General features: G+C 34.8%; 1 protein-coding gene across 6 annotated transcripts in view; it reads left to right on the top strand.

The window, feature by feature from the left end:
• The window catches only part of LOC100020173 (E3 SUMO-protein ligase RanBP2), a 78,839-nt gene that overhangs the window by 30,420 nt on the left and 30,679 nt on the right, over positions 1-17,740 (top strand). For all 6 annotated transcript variants that reach the window (XM_056807080.1, XM_056807078.1, XM_056807079.1 and 3 more), the window contains exons 6-12: positions 88-233; positions 2,881-3,073; positions 7,872-7,962; positions 9,008-9,217; positions 11,285-11,466; positions 11,554-11,729; positions 11,883-12,006. In XM_056807080.1, coding sequence (XP_056663058.1) covers positions 88-233; positions 2,881-3,073; positions 7,872-7,962; positions 9,008-9,217; positions 11,285-11,466; positions 11,554-11,729; positions 11,883-12,006 — 1,122 coding nt within the window. The remainder of the gene's footprint in view (positions 1-87; positions 234-2,880; positions 3,074-7,871; positions 7,963-9,007; positions 9,218-11,284; positions 11,467-11,553; positions 11,730-11,882; positions 12,007-17,740) is intronic.

The following is a 17,740-nucleotide window of genomic DNA, read 5'->3' as shown; positions in this document are numbered from 1 at the left end:
ATTAAAGCAAAGGGCCAAGAAGATAAAATAGTTTGTAACTAAATGAAGGTATATTCAATGCATTTTATCTTATTTTTTACCCAATAGGAGTATCTGGAATCTTTACAATGTTTGGAGGCCAATAAAAGCAACTGGCGGACAACCAATAAAGACTTACTTCTAGCCTATGCCAATCTTATGCTTCTTACGCTTTCTACTAAAGATGTTCAGGAAAGTAGAGAATTACTGGAAAGGTATGATAGTTACAAGGAAAGCAATTAAATCTAAAATTTTTTTTTATGTTTTAAATAGCAGCTTAGTGTTTAATTGTTGAACTGATTTCTTTCCCAAAATGTTTGTTCATTTGCTATACCTAGAGGACTGTTGAAACTAGTGCAGTATAATGCAAATTTTTATTTGCCAACTCTGTAAGGATATTAAGATACTATTTTGCAAATATAGTCTCTCTGAGGCTCTTTTATTTTAGGTTTGAAAAAGAATAAAAATACACAAACCTATGCTATGTTAATATTTTATTATAGCATGGTTGAGGAATGACGAATTTAAAAATTGACACATTATAAGAAAGTAAGTTGGACCTCAGACTTGAAGTCGAGACCCTTGGATCTGAATTGTACTTGAAAGACGTATGGATCATGAGCAGTCTTAATCTATCAGAACCTAACTTTTGTCAAATGCAAAATAAAAATTATTAAATTAGTTCCTTACAGGTTTGTGAAGAAAGTACTTTTCAATCCTTGAAGCATTATGTAAATGTGAATTATTTGTTGCTTTTACTGTATTTCTTGTTTGAACTTGAGACTTTCCACCTGAGTCTTGTGTTCCTGAATAGTTATATAACTCTTATTAATACTTTTTAATGAACCATTGTAGCTTTGCCTATTTCATTGATTTAATTAAGCATTCTTGGTACTGTAAAAAGTTGCTTAATGGTTTTATTTTCACATTTTAAACAAGAGTAATTACAAATGTGACTATTTTTCCAAATTCTTCGAAACCACCCAGTTTTAATGATTTCTACTTTGATTAGGTACAAATTAGTCACTAAACAAACAAAAAATAGAATGAACTAAAATTTTAGCATAAACATGCTATAATATGTTGATTGACATAAATTCAAAGTGCATATGCATTTGATAAATGACACTGTTCAGAAATGGGAGGGGAATAGAATCTCTAGAGAAATAAAGAAAAGGATGTTAATTTTCTCTTGAAAAGTATCAGTGACCTGCTGTATTAAAGGTCCTTACCAATGGACTTGATTGTTAGTTGCAACTTAAGTTGATTTCAGTTATTAAATTGTTTTTGTTATAGGACATGAGCAAGGTATTTCCCCTGAAACTCCCTGGGATGGATCTGTTAAGTCATGAACAAGTGTCTGACTGAATTGTTGAAAGAAATTCACATTTTGGGAGTTTCTCATACTCAAAAATTTTAGTTCCTTTATGTTCATTCCTTTGCCTATGGACAGCTATCATAAGTAATTATAGTACTGTAAAGGGATTTCTTGATGTTGCTTAGACTTGTCACTAATTTTAAAGTAAAACCTATTAGTTCCCTGGGAAGAAATTTGCCAGCCTGTTAGTATTTTCATATTTAGCTAGATCATCATTATCCTTTGTTTAAAACTTTTTAAGCATTGTAGTACTTGCTAGAATCCTATATCTACTGGTAGAACTTTTGAGAACCTAAGATCATTCATGCCAAGATAAGGTTGAGTAGGTTTAGTGAAGGATAGTTGAGAGTATCATGATTTTGGTGTGTGTAGAGGGAATTTCATCCCCTCTCCCTCCTGGATTGCTGACCCAGTTCATTCAATTTTTTGCATGTTAATCTAACAAGTGACTATATTAAAAAAATTTTAACTCTAAAATTCAGTTTTGCCTGAGAATGTATATGTTGATCTGATCTGATCTGATCTAACACTTCAGACTAAATAATGCATTATATAAAGATTTGAAGGGATTAGAAGGCAATTGAATCTCCCAGTCTATTCTATGTCCTTGCTTTTAGCTTAAGGATTGTCAGCTTTGGTTTTTTTTAAGAAACACCATCCTTAATAGAAGGAACATTTTTTTAGTTTTATAAGTAGATTAATGTTTTTTAGGTGTTTTGCAATAAGGTATTTTCCCTAGTAGCTGAGCCTCGAGTATGAGGTTCAGCTTTTTTTTTTTTTTTGGTGAGACTTTAAGGGATGGGCCAAATAAGAGTTGTTTCAAACAAGTATTTAAATAAACAGACTGGTTGGTTGATGATATCTGTAGGCTATAGATCTATCTGTACAAAGGACCTCAAGTTCTGGAATCCAGGTTCCTCCTTTTACAGATTAGGAAATGGGCCCCAGTAAGGTTAGGTAATTTGGCTCAAGGTCACACAGATTTAATAGAATCATGTTCTTCTCCTTCAAAAGCAAAATGTGTATAGTTGAATTATATGTCATTTGTAAAACCTTATAAAGATAATCAGAAGTTGATTTACATCCTTATTTGAAGAACTCTTTCTCCCCCAATTTTTGGGATCAGGGAAAAATTGACAAACATGAATAAAAAACATTTTTAAATACAAAACCAGTAAAAGGATTGTTTTTTAAATTGAATCTCATGTATAAATTAAGTTTAATATGACAATATTAGAACTACTGTCTGAACTGTTGTGTGTGTGTTTTTTTTTAAATGTTTCGCTAACACTTTTTGGGGGGGCCCTTTAGATTGCTTCCCTGTTCCCACAGCCTCCCTCTCTCCCAAAGCTATTTCTTTACTTAAAAAAAAATACCTTTACCTTTTGTTATGAAATGAGTTATCCATTGGATATTGAAGTTGTAGGTTTTGCACTCAATTCAGTAACTTAACTGTTGTTCTTTGCAACATTTTTGTGTTATAGTTTTGATGATGCACTTCAGTCTGTGAAATCTTTCATGAGTGGGAATGATGAGCTATCAATTACTTTCCTTGAAATGAAAGGCCACTTCTACATGCATGCTGGTACTCTGCTTTTGAAAATGGCTCAACACAGTGAGGTACAATGGAGAGCTCTATCTGAATTGGCGGCCTTATGTTATCTCATAGCATTTCAGGTAAGCAGCTTTCAGTTTAATTAGGAGTGTATTTCACACACTTGATCTTCATATTTATGCCACTCCACATAGAGATACTAGTTAAGGTTCAGTATGGGAATAACCAGACTTGGAAAAAGGTAAGTTAAGAACTGATTATTAGTATTTGGAATTTTTCCCCCTTGACTAAAGCATTAATTTTAAGTAAAGAGCTTCTATAGTGTTTTCCTTTTTGATTAAGGAAGGCTTGTGACATCTAGGGTGGGAGCCAGCCCGAGTGCACATGATTGTGACTCCAATGGTAGACCTTTGGAGGCTACTGCAGTAGCAACAGTAGGAGCAATTTTAGAAGCTCTCAACCAGAGACAGTAAAGAAAGTGGAAATTAACTGGTCAGGAAAGAATTACAGGACACTCTGAGCTGACACAGAGCACAGGAATGGGCACTTTTTGGCAACTCCATTGCCCATATAGTTCTGGGTCAACAGTTCTAGGGTAGAGAAGAACACTCCTGATTGGTTACAAGGGAACAGTGGCCCTGGTTGTGGTTCTAGGGCAGGAGGAGCACTAGAATTTGCAGCTGCAAGGTAGCAAAGACCTTCTTGTGTAAAGACAAGGAGTGCATTACCACACCTCTTCCAGGGTGATGGCACTTTTGCAATACTGAAAAGTGGCAGACCTCTAGAACTAGCTCTGAAAAAAGCCTAAAATTTGGGACAGTGACTTCTCAGCCCTAAGTGAGCTGAACCCAAGTTTAACATAGAAGTTCAAAGTCATAGAAATAGACTAGAAAAATATGCAATGTGACAGAGAGGATTAAGACAAACTCAGGAGACAGCAAGTGAAAAATAGCTTCAAGGAAAGCCTTAAAGGGAAAAAAAGCCAGTTGGACCAAGCCCAAGAAGAAGAATTAGGGATAAAAATAGTAGAGGAAAAATTGAGATAAGAAATGAAATGATACAAGAAAATTATTAAAAGAGAATTAAGAACTTGGTAAAAGAGGCACAAAGATACTGAAGAAAATAATACTTAAAAAAAAAAAAAGAATTGGCCTAATGGTAAAAAAGGTACAAAAGCTCACAAGAAAATAATATCTTAAAAATTAAAATTGGTCAAGTGGAAGCTTCAGGAGACATTAGAAAAAATAAAGTCAAAGGGGGAAAAAGACTTTTCAGAACATCACTGTCTACTATTGTCTATTATTTAATTGTTTGATATTGATGACTATATGTAGAGTGAAGTAACTTTAGTCTTCAGTGACCCATGATTTAATTACTATGAATTAATCTGTTCAATGTGCACAAATTTTTGAATTCTTTGTGACTTAGGAAATAGGATGGATGACACTACAAAACTGACCAGTCTATTGATCAGTCTCCTTGAGATTATCTAGTCTTAGCTATCACTTGGACATATAGTTGAAACCCATTAGAAATTCTCAAAGCTTATTTTATATTGGTGTACCTTTTAGAACACTGAATGCCACTTCCTTGCAATATTTAGGGGCATGGGTGGAGGAAGTGTATAAATTGGGTAGTTCCTATTTTTACAAGTATGGTTTCTCATTTCTAATAATGTATAAGTTTTTTAAAAATTGATGAGGCATAGGGTTGGTTTTATGTTAACAGGGAAAATAATGGTTTCTTTGTTTTTACTTATAATTTAAGTATTTCATTTCTACTTAACCTGTGATCTATAGGTGAATGAATAACTGAAGCAAATCTGTAAATAAAATTTCTCATTTCCTTATTTGTTACTTTTCTCACTCCTACATCTTAAGTGATCTTAGTAGAAGTTTAATAGCTAAAGATTGATCTAGTCATGCTTATCTTTGGGTGTAGTCTGTTCAAAGATCTTGGGCTCATGGACTCAAACTTTGAATAGTCTTTATTTTTTTTTAAATAACTGGAAGTAGTTAGTATTAGAAGCCAAGAGCCATGCAAGTAACTTGGATTATGAATGGATTCTTAAACCCATCATAATTTTGGAGCTACCCATTTACAAAAGGAATAGTTGCTGTGTGATTGATATACTATACAGTTAGAAAAGCCAAAGCCACTTGGACAACATCAAAATTGTTGCCTTTTCCCTTCCCCTGTGTCACAGAATGCTTATTTGTTAATGTTTGTAGTGGTAGGATAGTAATTTTTATTTTTTTTAATATATAGATGCCTATTTCCTATTTAAGAATTATTATCCTCATCAAAGCTATTAATAGTTTTATGAAAAAATGCTCTAAATTACTGATAATTAGAGCAATGCAAATTAAAACAGCTTTTGAGGTGCCATCTCACACCTATAACAATGACTAACATGACAGAAAAAAAAATGATAAATGCTGATAAGGATTAGAGAAAATTGGTATCCTAATGCACTTTTGCTGCATTTGGCAGAGCCCAAAGGACTATAAAACTGTATATGCCTTTGACCCAGCAATATCACTACCATGTCTGTATTTCAAAGAATCCAAAGGAAAAGGATTTATTTGTACAAACATAGAAGGTTTTTCTGGAGGCAAAGAATTGGAAATTATGGGGATTGGTTGAATAAGTTGTGGTATATGATTATGATGGGATACTATTGTGCCGAACAAAATGACAATGGGGAGGTGTGTGTGGTTTCAGAAACCCTAGGTCAGTGATGGTGAATCTTTTATTTTTATTTTTATTTTCACCTTTTTAGAATATTTTTCTATAGTTACATGATTCATGATCTCTCTCTCCCCCTCCCCTTGCTCTGTGGTCCCTCCTCCCGAAGCCGACAAGCAGTTCCACTGGGTTATACATATATCATTGTTCAAAACCCATTTCTATGCTATTCATGTTTGCAGTAGAGTGATCCTTTAACATCGAAACCCCAATCTTATCCCTATCGCACTACGTGATTGATCACATATTTTTGTAATGCATTTCCATTTCCACAGTTCTTTCTCTGAATATGGATAATGTTCTTTCTCACAAATTCCTCTGAATTGTTCTGGATCATTGCATTGCTGCTAGTAGAAAAGTTCATTACATTTGATTGTGCCATAATGTATCAGTCTCTGTGTAAAATGTTCTTCTGGTTCTGCTCCTTTCACTCTTCATCAGTTCCTGGAGGTCATTCCAGTTTTCACATGGATTCCCTCCAGTTCATCATTCCTTTCAGCACAATAATACTCCATCACCAACAGATACTACAATTTGTTCAGCCATTCCCCCAATTGATGGATACTACCTCATTTTCCAATTTTTTGCTACCATAAAGAGCGTGGCTATTTTTGTACAAGTCTTTTTCCTTATTATCTCTTTGGGCTATAAACCCAGCAGTGATATGGCTGGATCAAAGGGTAGGTAGTCATTTAAAATAGTTCCAAATTGCCCTCCAAAATGGTTCAAGCAATTCACAACTCCACCAGCAGTGTATTGGTGTCCCAATTTTGGATGGTGAACTTTTAGAGACTGTGCTGTTCCCCTCCCCCCACATGCTGGAAATCCTCCCCCCCCCCCCCCCCCTTATTTCACACAGGGGAGGGAGGATAATGTTGGGAAGAGGGGAAGTGAAGTGAGGAATGTCCTCAGGGATTCAGGGATTCAGCAAGTGTGGGGAGGGGGAGGGGAGTGGTCTGAACTCTCTGTGCCTCTCTAGCTCTCCCACCTATCTGCTGTCCACCTTAACCCTGTGCATTCCTCTTGGCTGCTGTGCAGAGGGGTAGGTGATGTGAGAAAATGTCATCAGGCATGGTGGAGAGGGGTAGCCTTTCAGCTAATAAACCCTGGGATGGGGAGAGTGGCCAGTTACAGAGAGTGCTCTATGTGCCATCTTTGGCACCTGTGCCTTAGGTTTGCTAGCAGTGCCCTAGGATAACTCATGTGAGCTGATGCAATATGAATTGAACAGAACCAGGAGAACTTTGTATACAGTAATAGTAATATTTTAACAATGATCAACGGCGAAAGACTTACACATTCTGATCAGTCAATAATCCAAAAGATTCTTGATGAAAAATGTTATCCATCTTCAGAGAAATGATGAACTCTGCAAATTGAAAAATATAATTTTCATTTTATTTTTCCTGCTTTTTTGGGGGTCTTGCAACATAGTTAATATGGAAATGTATTTTGCATGACTTTACATGTATAATGAGTATTATGTTTCTTGCCTTTTTAAAGGATGGGGAGGAAATTGGAACTGAAATAAAAAATATTTTTAAAATTTTGAAAGAAAGAGTTTTCTTCTAATTTTCTATTCCTAGCTATTTGAATTTTTGTCCATTAACAATGACGAGGTCACTCTTATGGTTGGGATGTAGGCTAAGGGATAGGAACAACACCTGAGACTTCATGGTTTGAGGGAACTCCACCTGCTGGAGCAAGTAGGGAGAACTTTCTGTGCAAGGTTTGTCTTAGAGAGTTGCCTAAAGGTCTGAGAAGTAACTGGGCTGGTGTTACTAGCCAATATGATTCAGAGGTGGGGCTTGAACCCATCTCTTCATAGCTCTATGTTCAATATGCCATGGTGTGTAATTTAGGACTTTTGTCTTGGTAGGAGCATTTAAACATTTGGAATTTATGCTACTAGAGTGTGTGCAACACTTTATGTAAATGGTTCATTCTGGGAACATTGATAGCTGAAGTTAAATTGAATATCTGTGTGCTAAAAGATAATTCCTTAGGGACACTTTTAGTATATTTTTTATTTATTAATTCTATATTGTTAGGGTGGACATTGTCTTTCAGTATACTAGTGTGTCCTTTTATATCTTCATACCTATGGATTATCTTTTTGAAGAAAATTCATATTATTGAATTAAAGCCTTTGATTTCCAATGTTTTCATCAGGTTCCAAGACCAAAGACTAAATTAATGAAAGGTGATAATGCTGGACAAAATTTGTTGGAAATGATGGCCTATGATCGTCTGAGCCAAACTGGTAATAGCAGTTTTGTTGATTCTGTAGTTTACTAATGTGTTGGGATATATACACATATATGTGTGTGTACACACTTATAATACAAGATAGTTGCATGGGAGAAGTATGCATAAAGTACTTTGAGATTTCTAGATTGATTCATTCTTTCATTTAGCAAATAGTTAAAAACCTTTTGCATACAAGGGACACAGTTGGGTGTGGGATTTAAATATGTAAGATGAATTTACCTCAAGGATCTTACACAAATAGTAATGAAAGGTTACAACTACCTTATGAATAGTAAACTTTAATCCCCCCAAATAGCTGGAGGTTTCCCTACCATTAGATTAATTGAGTAGGCCTTTAACTATTTGCCATTTTTCTGTGACTGTTTTAAGCTGTACACTTTTTTTGCTTTTTTCTAAATTTTCCAAAACCAAACAAAACACATTTCCATATACAAAGAAAAAGAAGATAGTATAGAAATGAAATCACAGATCTCATATATTTAGCTTTTCTTTATGTCTACATAATAAATCCTATCCACAAGTATCTCACCCCTCTGCATCCTTCCTGTATCACAGAAAATATCAGGGAGACCAACGTGTACATATAAAGTAATTTTTTCATCTTTCTCTTTTCTGTATACTTTTTTGGAGGCAACACTCACAATTTATTCTTGCAGCATTCAGTTGCTGTATATAATGTTCTCTTGATTCTACTCATTCTACTGTTCATTATCTTGCGTAGTCCTTTCCAAGTTTTTAAAAAACTGGTCTGCTCATTGTAACGTATGGCACAGTAATATTCCATAAGCTCTACGCTTGAAATGTTTTCTTGCAATCCTGAAAATAAAATGGTACTTTCCAATAATTTTCAAACATTTCCTTAGTTTCTACTCTTGACTTATTTGTATACATATCCAAGTACTATCAAACATTTAAAAATTTATGTTATAAAACATTGTTTTAAGTTTGGGTGTTATATTAGGGGGAATTATAAGGAAATTTAATATGCCTAAAATTTTGATATATATGAATAATTATTTAATATGTGTCTTTTACAGGACATATGCTGCTAAATTTAAGTCGTGGCAAGCAAGACTTCTTAAAAGAGGTTGTGGAATCATTTGCCAATAAGAGTGGACAATCTGCCTTATATGATGCCTTGTTTGATAGTCAGTCACCTAAAGATAAATCATTTTTGGGTAGTGATGATATCAGAAATATTAGCATACAAACCCCAGAACCTGAAGAACTGGCTAGATATGATATTGGTAAGACATGCAGTCAGAAACATCTAAGTCATATTTGTTTGCGTGTTCGAATCATGATATATGTAGCACATAGACACATAACTCTTAATTTGTAAACTCTTTAAAAATGTTTTAATAATTATTTCCGTACATTTGATTTCTTTTGCAATCCTTTATATTTCATACAGTTTAAAAAACGCTTCCTTTTTTTTTTTAAACCCTTACCTTCCATCTTGGAATCAATACACTCTGTATTGGTTCCAAGTCAGGTTCCAGGTCTAGGCAGTGGGGGTCAAGTGACTTGCCCAGGGTCACACAGTTGGAAAGTGTCTGAGGCCTGAACCTAGGACCTCCCATCTCTAGGCCTGACTCTCAATCCACTGAGCCACCCAGCTGCCTCAAAACCCTTATTTTTTAAGTACTGATTCTAAGATAGAAAAATGGTAGAATGAGGCAATTGGTGCTAAATAAAAAGCATTATTTTGAGAAAGCATTCAAAGTCCTAAAAAACAGATGGAATTTTTCTCTGAAATCCTGTTTTCTCATTCCTCCTCTATAATATTCCATGGTTTTCCAAAACTACAACTTTTTACCTTCCACTCTTAATTCTTTATTTTTTCCAATTAGATAAAAATATTTTAAAGATATTTTTAAAAGTTTTGAATTCCAAATTCCCTCCTTATTCACTCTCCTCATTGAGAGACCAAGCAATTTGATAGAGGTTATACAAATCCAGTCATATAAAACATTTCTATATTAGTTATGTTCTAAAAGAAAACAGGCAAAAAACCCCAAATAAATGAGAAAAATGTGTCGTTTTTTTAAAACCCATACCTTCCATCCAAGACAAAAGAGTGATAAGGGCTAGGCAATGGGGGTTAAGTGACTTGCTCAAGGTCACACAGGAAGGAAGTTTCTGCGGCCAGACTTTTAACATAGGACCTCTCATCTCCAGGCCTGGCTCTTAATCCACTAAGCCACCTACCTTCCTCCCCTTTAAAGTATATTTTGATCTTTATTTAGACTGTTACCAGTTTTTTCTTTAGTGGTACATAGTATTTTTCATTTTAAGTCCTTGAGAATTGTCTTGGATCATTAATACCTTAATTTCTCCATCTTTTCTCTAGTTGATTGGTATTCAAAGTGTTTCATGATGCTAACTAATGTAAAAAAATTAAATATTTTGTATCTGTTGGACTTTTTCTTTTAGTGATGTCTTTAAACTGCTGGATAACACAAAAGAGAACATTGTTTTTGAATCTTTAAGCCTTGAATTCAAATGTAGTCTCTGATACTTACTAGCTGTTTAACACTGGACAAGTCACTTGGCCTATTCCTGACTGAGTTTATCCATCAGTAGTTGAATTCAGTACAAAGGGATCTATGATGCCGTTTTAAGAAATATGATATAGTGGAAAGAAGTTTTTGGAGTTAGTACCCTAGTTCTATAAGACAAGATTATACACACTATCATAGTCTTTGATAAGTTTTTTAACCTCTTTTCAGTTTCTTTGTGTCATAACTGATATAATACTTTCCTTACTCAGTTTACCCATTGCTATTTTGAGAAAAAGCCTTTGTAAAAACTTAAACCTAAATGTAAAAATTGTTATTTTAATATCATCTCCTTCATCCTGTACTTTATTTAAAAAAATGTAAATTTACTACCTTTTATCTCCCATTTAATTTCATCTTGTTTAGATTTTGATTATTTCTTTTAACTTTTCAGTATCATTTTTGTATTAAGTCATTTGGCTTTTATTAGTAGGCTTTTGGGTTTCCATTGGTTTAAAGGCTTAAACATTTAAGTTTTCTGATTTTTCAGTATATATATTTCTTGTTTGGGATGTTGATGGGATGGTGATTTGATCAAACACATTTTAAAGCTTTAGTTAATGAGATAAGAAAGAGGTCTATAAGCTTTATAGGCATTTGCTTGAAATAAACACTTCTGAAATATATTGAAGCGAAACTATTTGGAAATTAAAATAAATACAGCATCAATCAATGAATTGTGCAAGCCAAATTGATCCAGATTCAAAAAGTTGATTTTTTTTTCCATTAAAGATTATTTCTTTGCCTTTATAGGGGCCATTCGAGCACATAATGGTAGTCTTCAGCACCTCACTTGGCTTGGATTACAATGGAGCTCATTTTCTACCTTACCTGCAATCCGAAAATGGCTAAAACAGCTTTTTCATCATTTGCCACAAGAAACCTCAAGACTTGAAACTAATGCTCCTGAGTCAATTTGTTTATTAGATCTTGAAGTAAGTAAGATTTTAAATAATCAAATTTGAATTGGAGAGGTTCTCTTTAATTCAAGATGATGATGATTATTTTTTTAATGAAAACAGGTATTTCTACTTGGGGTGATATTTACCAGCCACCTACAGTTACAAGAGAAATCCAGTTTTCACTACAATTCACATCAGCCTCCATGTTTGCCACTACCTGTATGTAAACAGCTTTGTACTGACCGACAAAAATCCTGGTGGGATGCAGCTTATAATCTCATTCACAGAAAAGCAGTGTAAGTACTAACCTCTACATACTTTTTATTAGGTATAAGTACATATCATTTTTGACCTACATCATTCAGTTCTTGTGAAGATTGTTAATTCTAAAAATTAAATGCTTCAGACTTATGCAGTATCCATGTTTTTTATTTAATAATTTTTTTTAGATCTGGAACCTCTGCAAAATTGCGCCTTCTAGTTCAGCATGAAATAAACACACTACGGGGTCAAGGCAAACATGGTCTTCAACCTGCTCTGCTTGTTCATTGGGCTAAAAGTCTTCAGAAAACTGTAAGTTCTCAAGTTGCTTAAATTTTTTCTTTGAAGAGAATTGTCCTAAGTCTTAAAAGAAAACACAGATAGTTCAAATTTTGTACATTCTGAATATAGTATTATCTTTTTTTTTTCTATGAGGGCGAGTCCTTGCAAAATTTTGTTTAATTAATTTAGAATATTTTTCCATGGTTACAAGATTCACATTCTTTCCCTCCCCTCTCCCAACCCCCCTCCTTAGCTGAGGTACAATTCCACTGGGTTTTACATGTGTCATTGTTCAAGACCTTGAATATAGTAATTGTCTTGATTAGTTTAAGCTGCTTGAAGTTGTTTTCACATTTTCCCCATGTTTGTAAAGTTTTTATTGTTCATTTGTTCATTCTTGTCTAGCTCTTTGCTACTGCATGGACCACAGCTTTCCATGTTTTTTTTTGTCAAAGATACTGAATTGGTTGCCATTTTATTTTCCATTAAATCTATGTTTTGTCAATAGAAGTTGAGTAACTTGCTCAGGATCACAGCTAGGAAGTGTTTCTGAGTCTGGATTTGAAATCTTACTCCAGGCCCAGCACACTATTCACGAGCCATCTGGCTACCTCCTAGTCATACAGAAGTGATTTTCCCATGGTCACACTGAGCCTGGATTTAAATCTGGGTTTACAAAATTGAACTCAGGTTTATAAATTTAGCATTATGTGAAACAATACTTAGAATGAAAATGAAACAGGGGGAGGGTAGTGAGTAGGTAATAATTTTTATTAGAAGAGATATAAAGTAGAAAATATGAGATTTACAATTTGACTGTTGAATAGAAGTTATAGGGAGGTGAATTTTGGTTCAATATAAAGAATTTCTTCAGAGCTAATGGTTTTCCTTTACTGAAGTAGTGAGTTTCTTGTCACTAGAACTATTTAAATACAGACTAACCATTTATGTGAAATGTTGTACAGGGAATTTCTTAATTAGATGGGAAAGAGTAGTAGATGACTTCTGAAATTTCAGCTTGTTTTATTCTAAGGTTCAGCATCAGTTATTTTTTTTCTAATTTTAAATTTTGTTAATTTAGAATATTTTTCATGGTTATATGATTTATGTTCTTTTCCGCCTCTCCTCCCACCCCCCTCCAGCAGCCAACAAGCAGTTCAACTGGGTTTTACATGTATCATTGAACAAGACCTATTTCCATAATGTTAATATTTGCAATAGAATGATCCATTTAGAGTCTACATCCCTGATCATATCCCCATTGAACTTTATGATTAAGAAAATGTTTTTCTTCTGTGTTTCTACTCCCAAAGTTCTTTCTCTGGATGTGTGGTTAGTGTTCTCTCAGTCTCTCAGAATTGTTCCGGATCATTGCATTGCTGCCAGTCAATTACGCTCAATTGTGCTACAGTGTATTAGTCTCTGTGTACAGTGCTCTCCTGGTTCTGCTCCTTTCACTCTGCATGAATTCCTCGAGGTTGTTCCAGTTCACATGGAATTCCTCCAGTTCATTATTTCTTTTAGGATCACCAACTGATACCACAATTTGTTTAGCCATTCTCCAATCGAAAGGCATCCCTTCATTTTTCAATTTTTTGCCACCACAAAGAGCATAGCTATGAATATTTTCATACATGTATTTTTCCTTATTATCTATTTGGGGTACAAACCCAGCAGTGCTATGGCTGGATCAAAGGGTAGGCAGTTATTTAAAGCCCTTTGGGGACAATTCCAAATTGCCATCCAGAATGGTTGGATCATTTCAGAACTCCACCAGCAATGCATTAATGCCCCTATTTTGCCACATCCCCTCCAACATTTATTACTTTCCTTTGCTGTCATGTTAGCCAATTTGCTAGGTGTGAGGTGGTACCTCAGAGTTATTTTGATTTGTATCTCTCTGATTATAAGAGATTTAGAATACTTTTTCATGCTTTTTATTAATAGTTTTGATTTCTTTGACTGAAAATTACCTATTCCTGTCCCTTACCCATCTTTCAATTGGAGAATGGGTTGGTTTTGTACAATCGATTTAAGTCTTTGTAAATTTGAGTAATTAGACCTTTGTCAGAGGTTTTTGTTATGAAGATGGTTTCCCAATTTGTTACTTCCCTTCTAATTTTGGTTACATTGGTTTTGGTTCTTAAAAAAACTTTTAAATTTGATGTAATCGAAATTATTGATTTTACATTTTGTGATTTTTTTCTAAGTCTTGCTTGGTTTTAAAATCTTTCCTTTCCCAAAGGTCTAACATGTATACTATTCTGTGTTCACCTAATTTACTTAAAGTTTCCTTCTTTATGGTAAAGTCATTCACCCATTCTGAGTTTATCTTGGTGTAGGGTGTGAGATGTTGATCCAAACCTAACCTCTCCAACACTGTCTTCCAATTTTCCCAGAAGCTGTTGTCAAACATTGGGTTCTTGTCCCCAAAACTGGGATCTTTCGTTTTCTTGTATACTATGAGGATATTTACTCTTAAGTGTATTCCATTGATCCTCCCTTCTTTCTATTAGCCAGTACCATATTGTTTTGATGACCACTGCTTTATAGTATAGTTTGAGATCTGGGACTGCAACACCTCCTTCCTTCACATTTTTTTTTCATGATTTCCCTGGATATCCTTGATTTTTTGTTCTTCCAAATGAACTTTGTTATGGTTTTTTCTAACTCAGTAAAAAAATGTTTTTGGTAGTTAAATGGGTATGTCACTAAATAAGTACATAAGTTTGGGTAGGATGGTCATTTTTATTATATTGGCTCGTCCTACCCATGAGCAGTTAATGTTTTTCCAGTTGTTTAGATCTAGTTTTAATTGTGTGCCAAAGCAGTATTCAGGGGAAAACTTACATCCTTGAGTTCATATATTAACAAATTAGGGAGGGCAGAGGTCAATGAATTGGACATGCAAATAAAAAAACTTGAAAGTGAACAAATTAAAAATCCCCAGAGAAAATGAAATTAGAGATCGTAAAAATTAAGGGAGAAATTAATAAAATCGACACTGAAAAAAAGTGTTGAACTAATAAATAAGACCAGAAGCTGGTATTTTGAAAAAACAAAGAAAATAGACAAAGTACTGGTCAATCTAATTTAAAAAAGGAAAGAAGTAAACCAAATTAATAGTATCATAGATGAAAAGGGAGACCTCACCTCCAATGAAGAGGAAATTAAGGCAGTCATTAAAAAGTTTTTTGCCCAATTATATGGCAATAAATATGCCAGCCTAGGTGATATGGATGAATATTTACAAAAATATAAATTGCCTAGATAGAAGAAGAAATAGAATTATTAAATAATCCCATATGAGAAAAAGAAATTGAACAAGCCATCAAAGAACTCCCTAAGAAAAAAATCACCAGGGCCTGATGGATTCACAAGTCAATTCTATCAAACATTCAAAGAACAGCTAATCCCAATACTATGCAAACTATTTGACATAATAAGCAGAGAGGGAGTTCTACCAAATTCCTTTTCTGACACAAATATGGTATTGATTCCAAAGCCAGGCAGGTCAAAAACAGAGAAAGAAAACTATAGACCACTCTCCTTAATATGAACACAGATGAAAATATCTTAAATAGGATACTAGCAAAAAAACTCCAGCAAGTATGTATTCACTATGATCAGTGGGAATTTATACCAGGAATTCAAGGATGGTTCAATATTCGGAAAACTATCCACATAATTGACTATATTAACAAGCAAACCAACAAAAATCACATGATTATCTCAGTAGACGCAGAAAACCTTTGACAAAATACAGCACTCATTCCTATTGAAAACACTAAAAAGCATAGGAATAGAAGGGTCTTTCCTAAACTATCAGCCAACATCATCTGCAATGGGGATTAAACTAGGTGCATTCCCAATAAGATCAGGAGTGAAACAAGGATGCCCTTTATCACCTCTATTATTTAACATTGCATTAGAAACATTAGCAGTGGCAATTAGAGAAGATAATGACAATTTTTAAGAGTTACCAGTATCATCTTTTCTTATAGGAATACAAATAATTTGAACTTATTGGGTTCCTTAAAAAAAGTCTCCCCTCCCCCCCTCCTTAATTACCTTTTGGTGATTTTCTTTCTGTGTTTGGGCATCAAATTTTCTGTTTTTTTTTCTTTGTGAATGCTTAGAAATCTTTTGTTTTATTTTATTTTATTTTATTTTTTAAAACCCTTACCTTCCATCTTGGAGTCAATATTGTGTATTGGCTCCAAGGCAGAAGAGTGGTAAGGGCTAGGCAATGAGGGTCAAGTGACTTGCCCAGGGTCACACAGCTGGGAAGTGGCTGAGGCTAGATTTGAACCTAGGACCTCCCATCTCTAGGCCTGGCTCTCAATCCACTGAGCTACCCAGCTGCCCCCATGTCTTCTATTTTATTTAATGACCATACTTTCCCCTTCAAGAATATGGTCAGTTTTGCTGGGTAGTTAATTCTTAGTTGTAGACCCAGTTCCCTTGCTTTCCAGAATATCATATTCCATGCCTTCCTGTTCTTCAGAGTAGATGCAGCTAGATCCTGTGTTATCTTAACTGTGGTTCTATGGTATCTGAAAGATTTCATCCTAGCAGCTTATATTTTTTCCTGATCTGGTAATTCTTTTAGTTGGCTATAACATTCCTTGTCATTGTCAATTCAGAATTAAATACAGGAGGAGATCTGTGGATTCTCTCAGTCTCCACTTTTTCCTCCAGCTCAAGAATGTTGTGGAAATTTTCTTGGATAATTTCCTATAGAATGATGTCTAGATTTTTTTCTTTTGTCATTCTCTTTTTGTAGTCCAATAATTCTTAACTTCTCTACTGTCTCTGTTTTTAAGGTCTGATATTTTGTGACCGAGTTTGAGGTGTTTCATATTTTCTTCAATTTTTTCATTCTTTTGATTTTGTTTTATAGATTCTTGCCGCCTAGTGAAGTCATTTGCTTCTAGTTGTTGGATTCTAGTTTTTCAAAGACTGAATTTCATCCCTGGCTTTTTGGTCATCCTCCTTCTGATCTTTCATCGTCTTTGCCTTATTTTCAAGCTGGTTAATTTTGGCTTTCAAGGCACTTATTTTCTGTTTCCAGATGATATATTTTGCTTTTTAAGTTCATTTCCCCCCCTTGTCTATAGTCTCTTAATTGTTTTTTTAATTCTTCTAAACCTGTGTCCAATTTGCTGGAGTTTCTGTGTTTTTGCTTGGTGTTCCTTGGTCCTCCTCTGTTCCATTTGCTCTTTGTTCATTACCTGGATAGAAGCTGTTGATTGTTTTTTCTGTTGTTTACTAATTCCCCCCCCCCCCCCCCAATTGCCTATAGTCTTGCTCCTCTGGTTTTGTGCTGGATCTGGGGGTTTTGGGTTGTTTTGTCCTGAAGGGGCTTCTCTGCTTTGCTGATTGCTTTGATTATGCTGATGGTATTCATTAGCCCTGAGGTCAGATCTTTCCCAGCTGTCAGCAGAAGCTGAAAAGGAGCTGGGCTTCCCACCCCGTTATCAAGCTTGTAGCCTGTAGTGGTTGCAGCTTTTGCCCTTGGAGCTTAGTCAGGAAGACTCTGATTAGTCTATGGGCCAAAGATGTTGGAGATTGGGCTTCCCAGTCCTCTGAAGGCTTCTTATCTGCCCTGTTGATAAGATTAAGCCAGGGCAGAATTGATCTGCAGAGCTGGATGTGCCCTGAGGCCAAAACCTGAAGAAGGGGAGTGGTAAGATGGAGTGTCTTGATTCAGACTATGCTGCCTTATCTGCACTTCTCCTCCAGCTTCCCCCTCACTGCCTGT

Source organism: Monodelphis domestica, chromosome 8 (assembly GCF_027887165.1).
Source record: "Monodelphis domestica isolate mMonDom1 chromosome 8, mMonDom1.pri, whole genome shotgun sequence".
NCBI classification, from domain to species: domain Eukaryota; kingdom Metazoa; phylum Chordata; class Mammalia; order Didelphimorphia; family Didelphidae; genus Monodelphis; species Monodelphis domestica.
The sequence above is the reverse complement of the archived record's forward strand: the minus strand, read 5'-3'. Positions and strand labels throughout refer to the sequence as shown.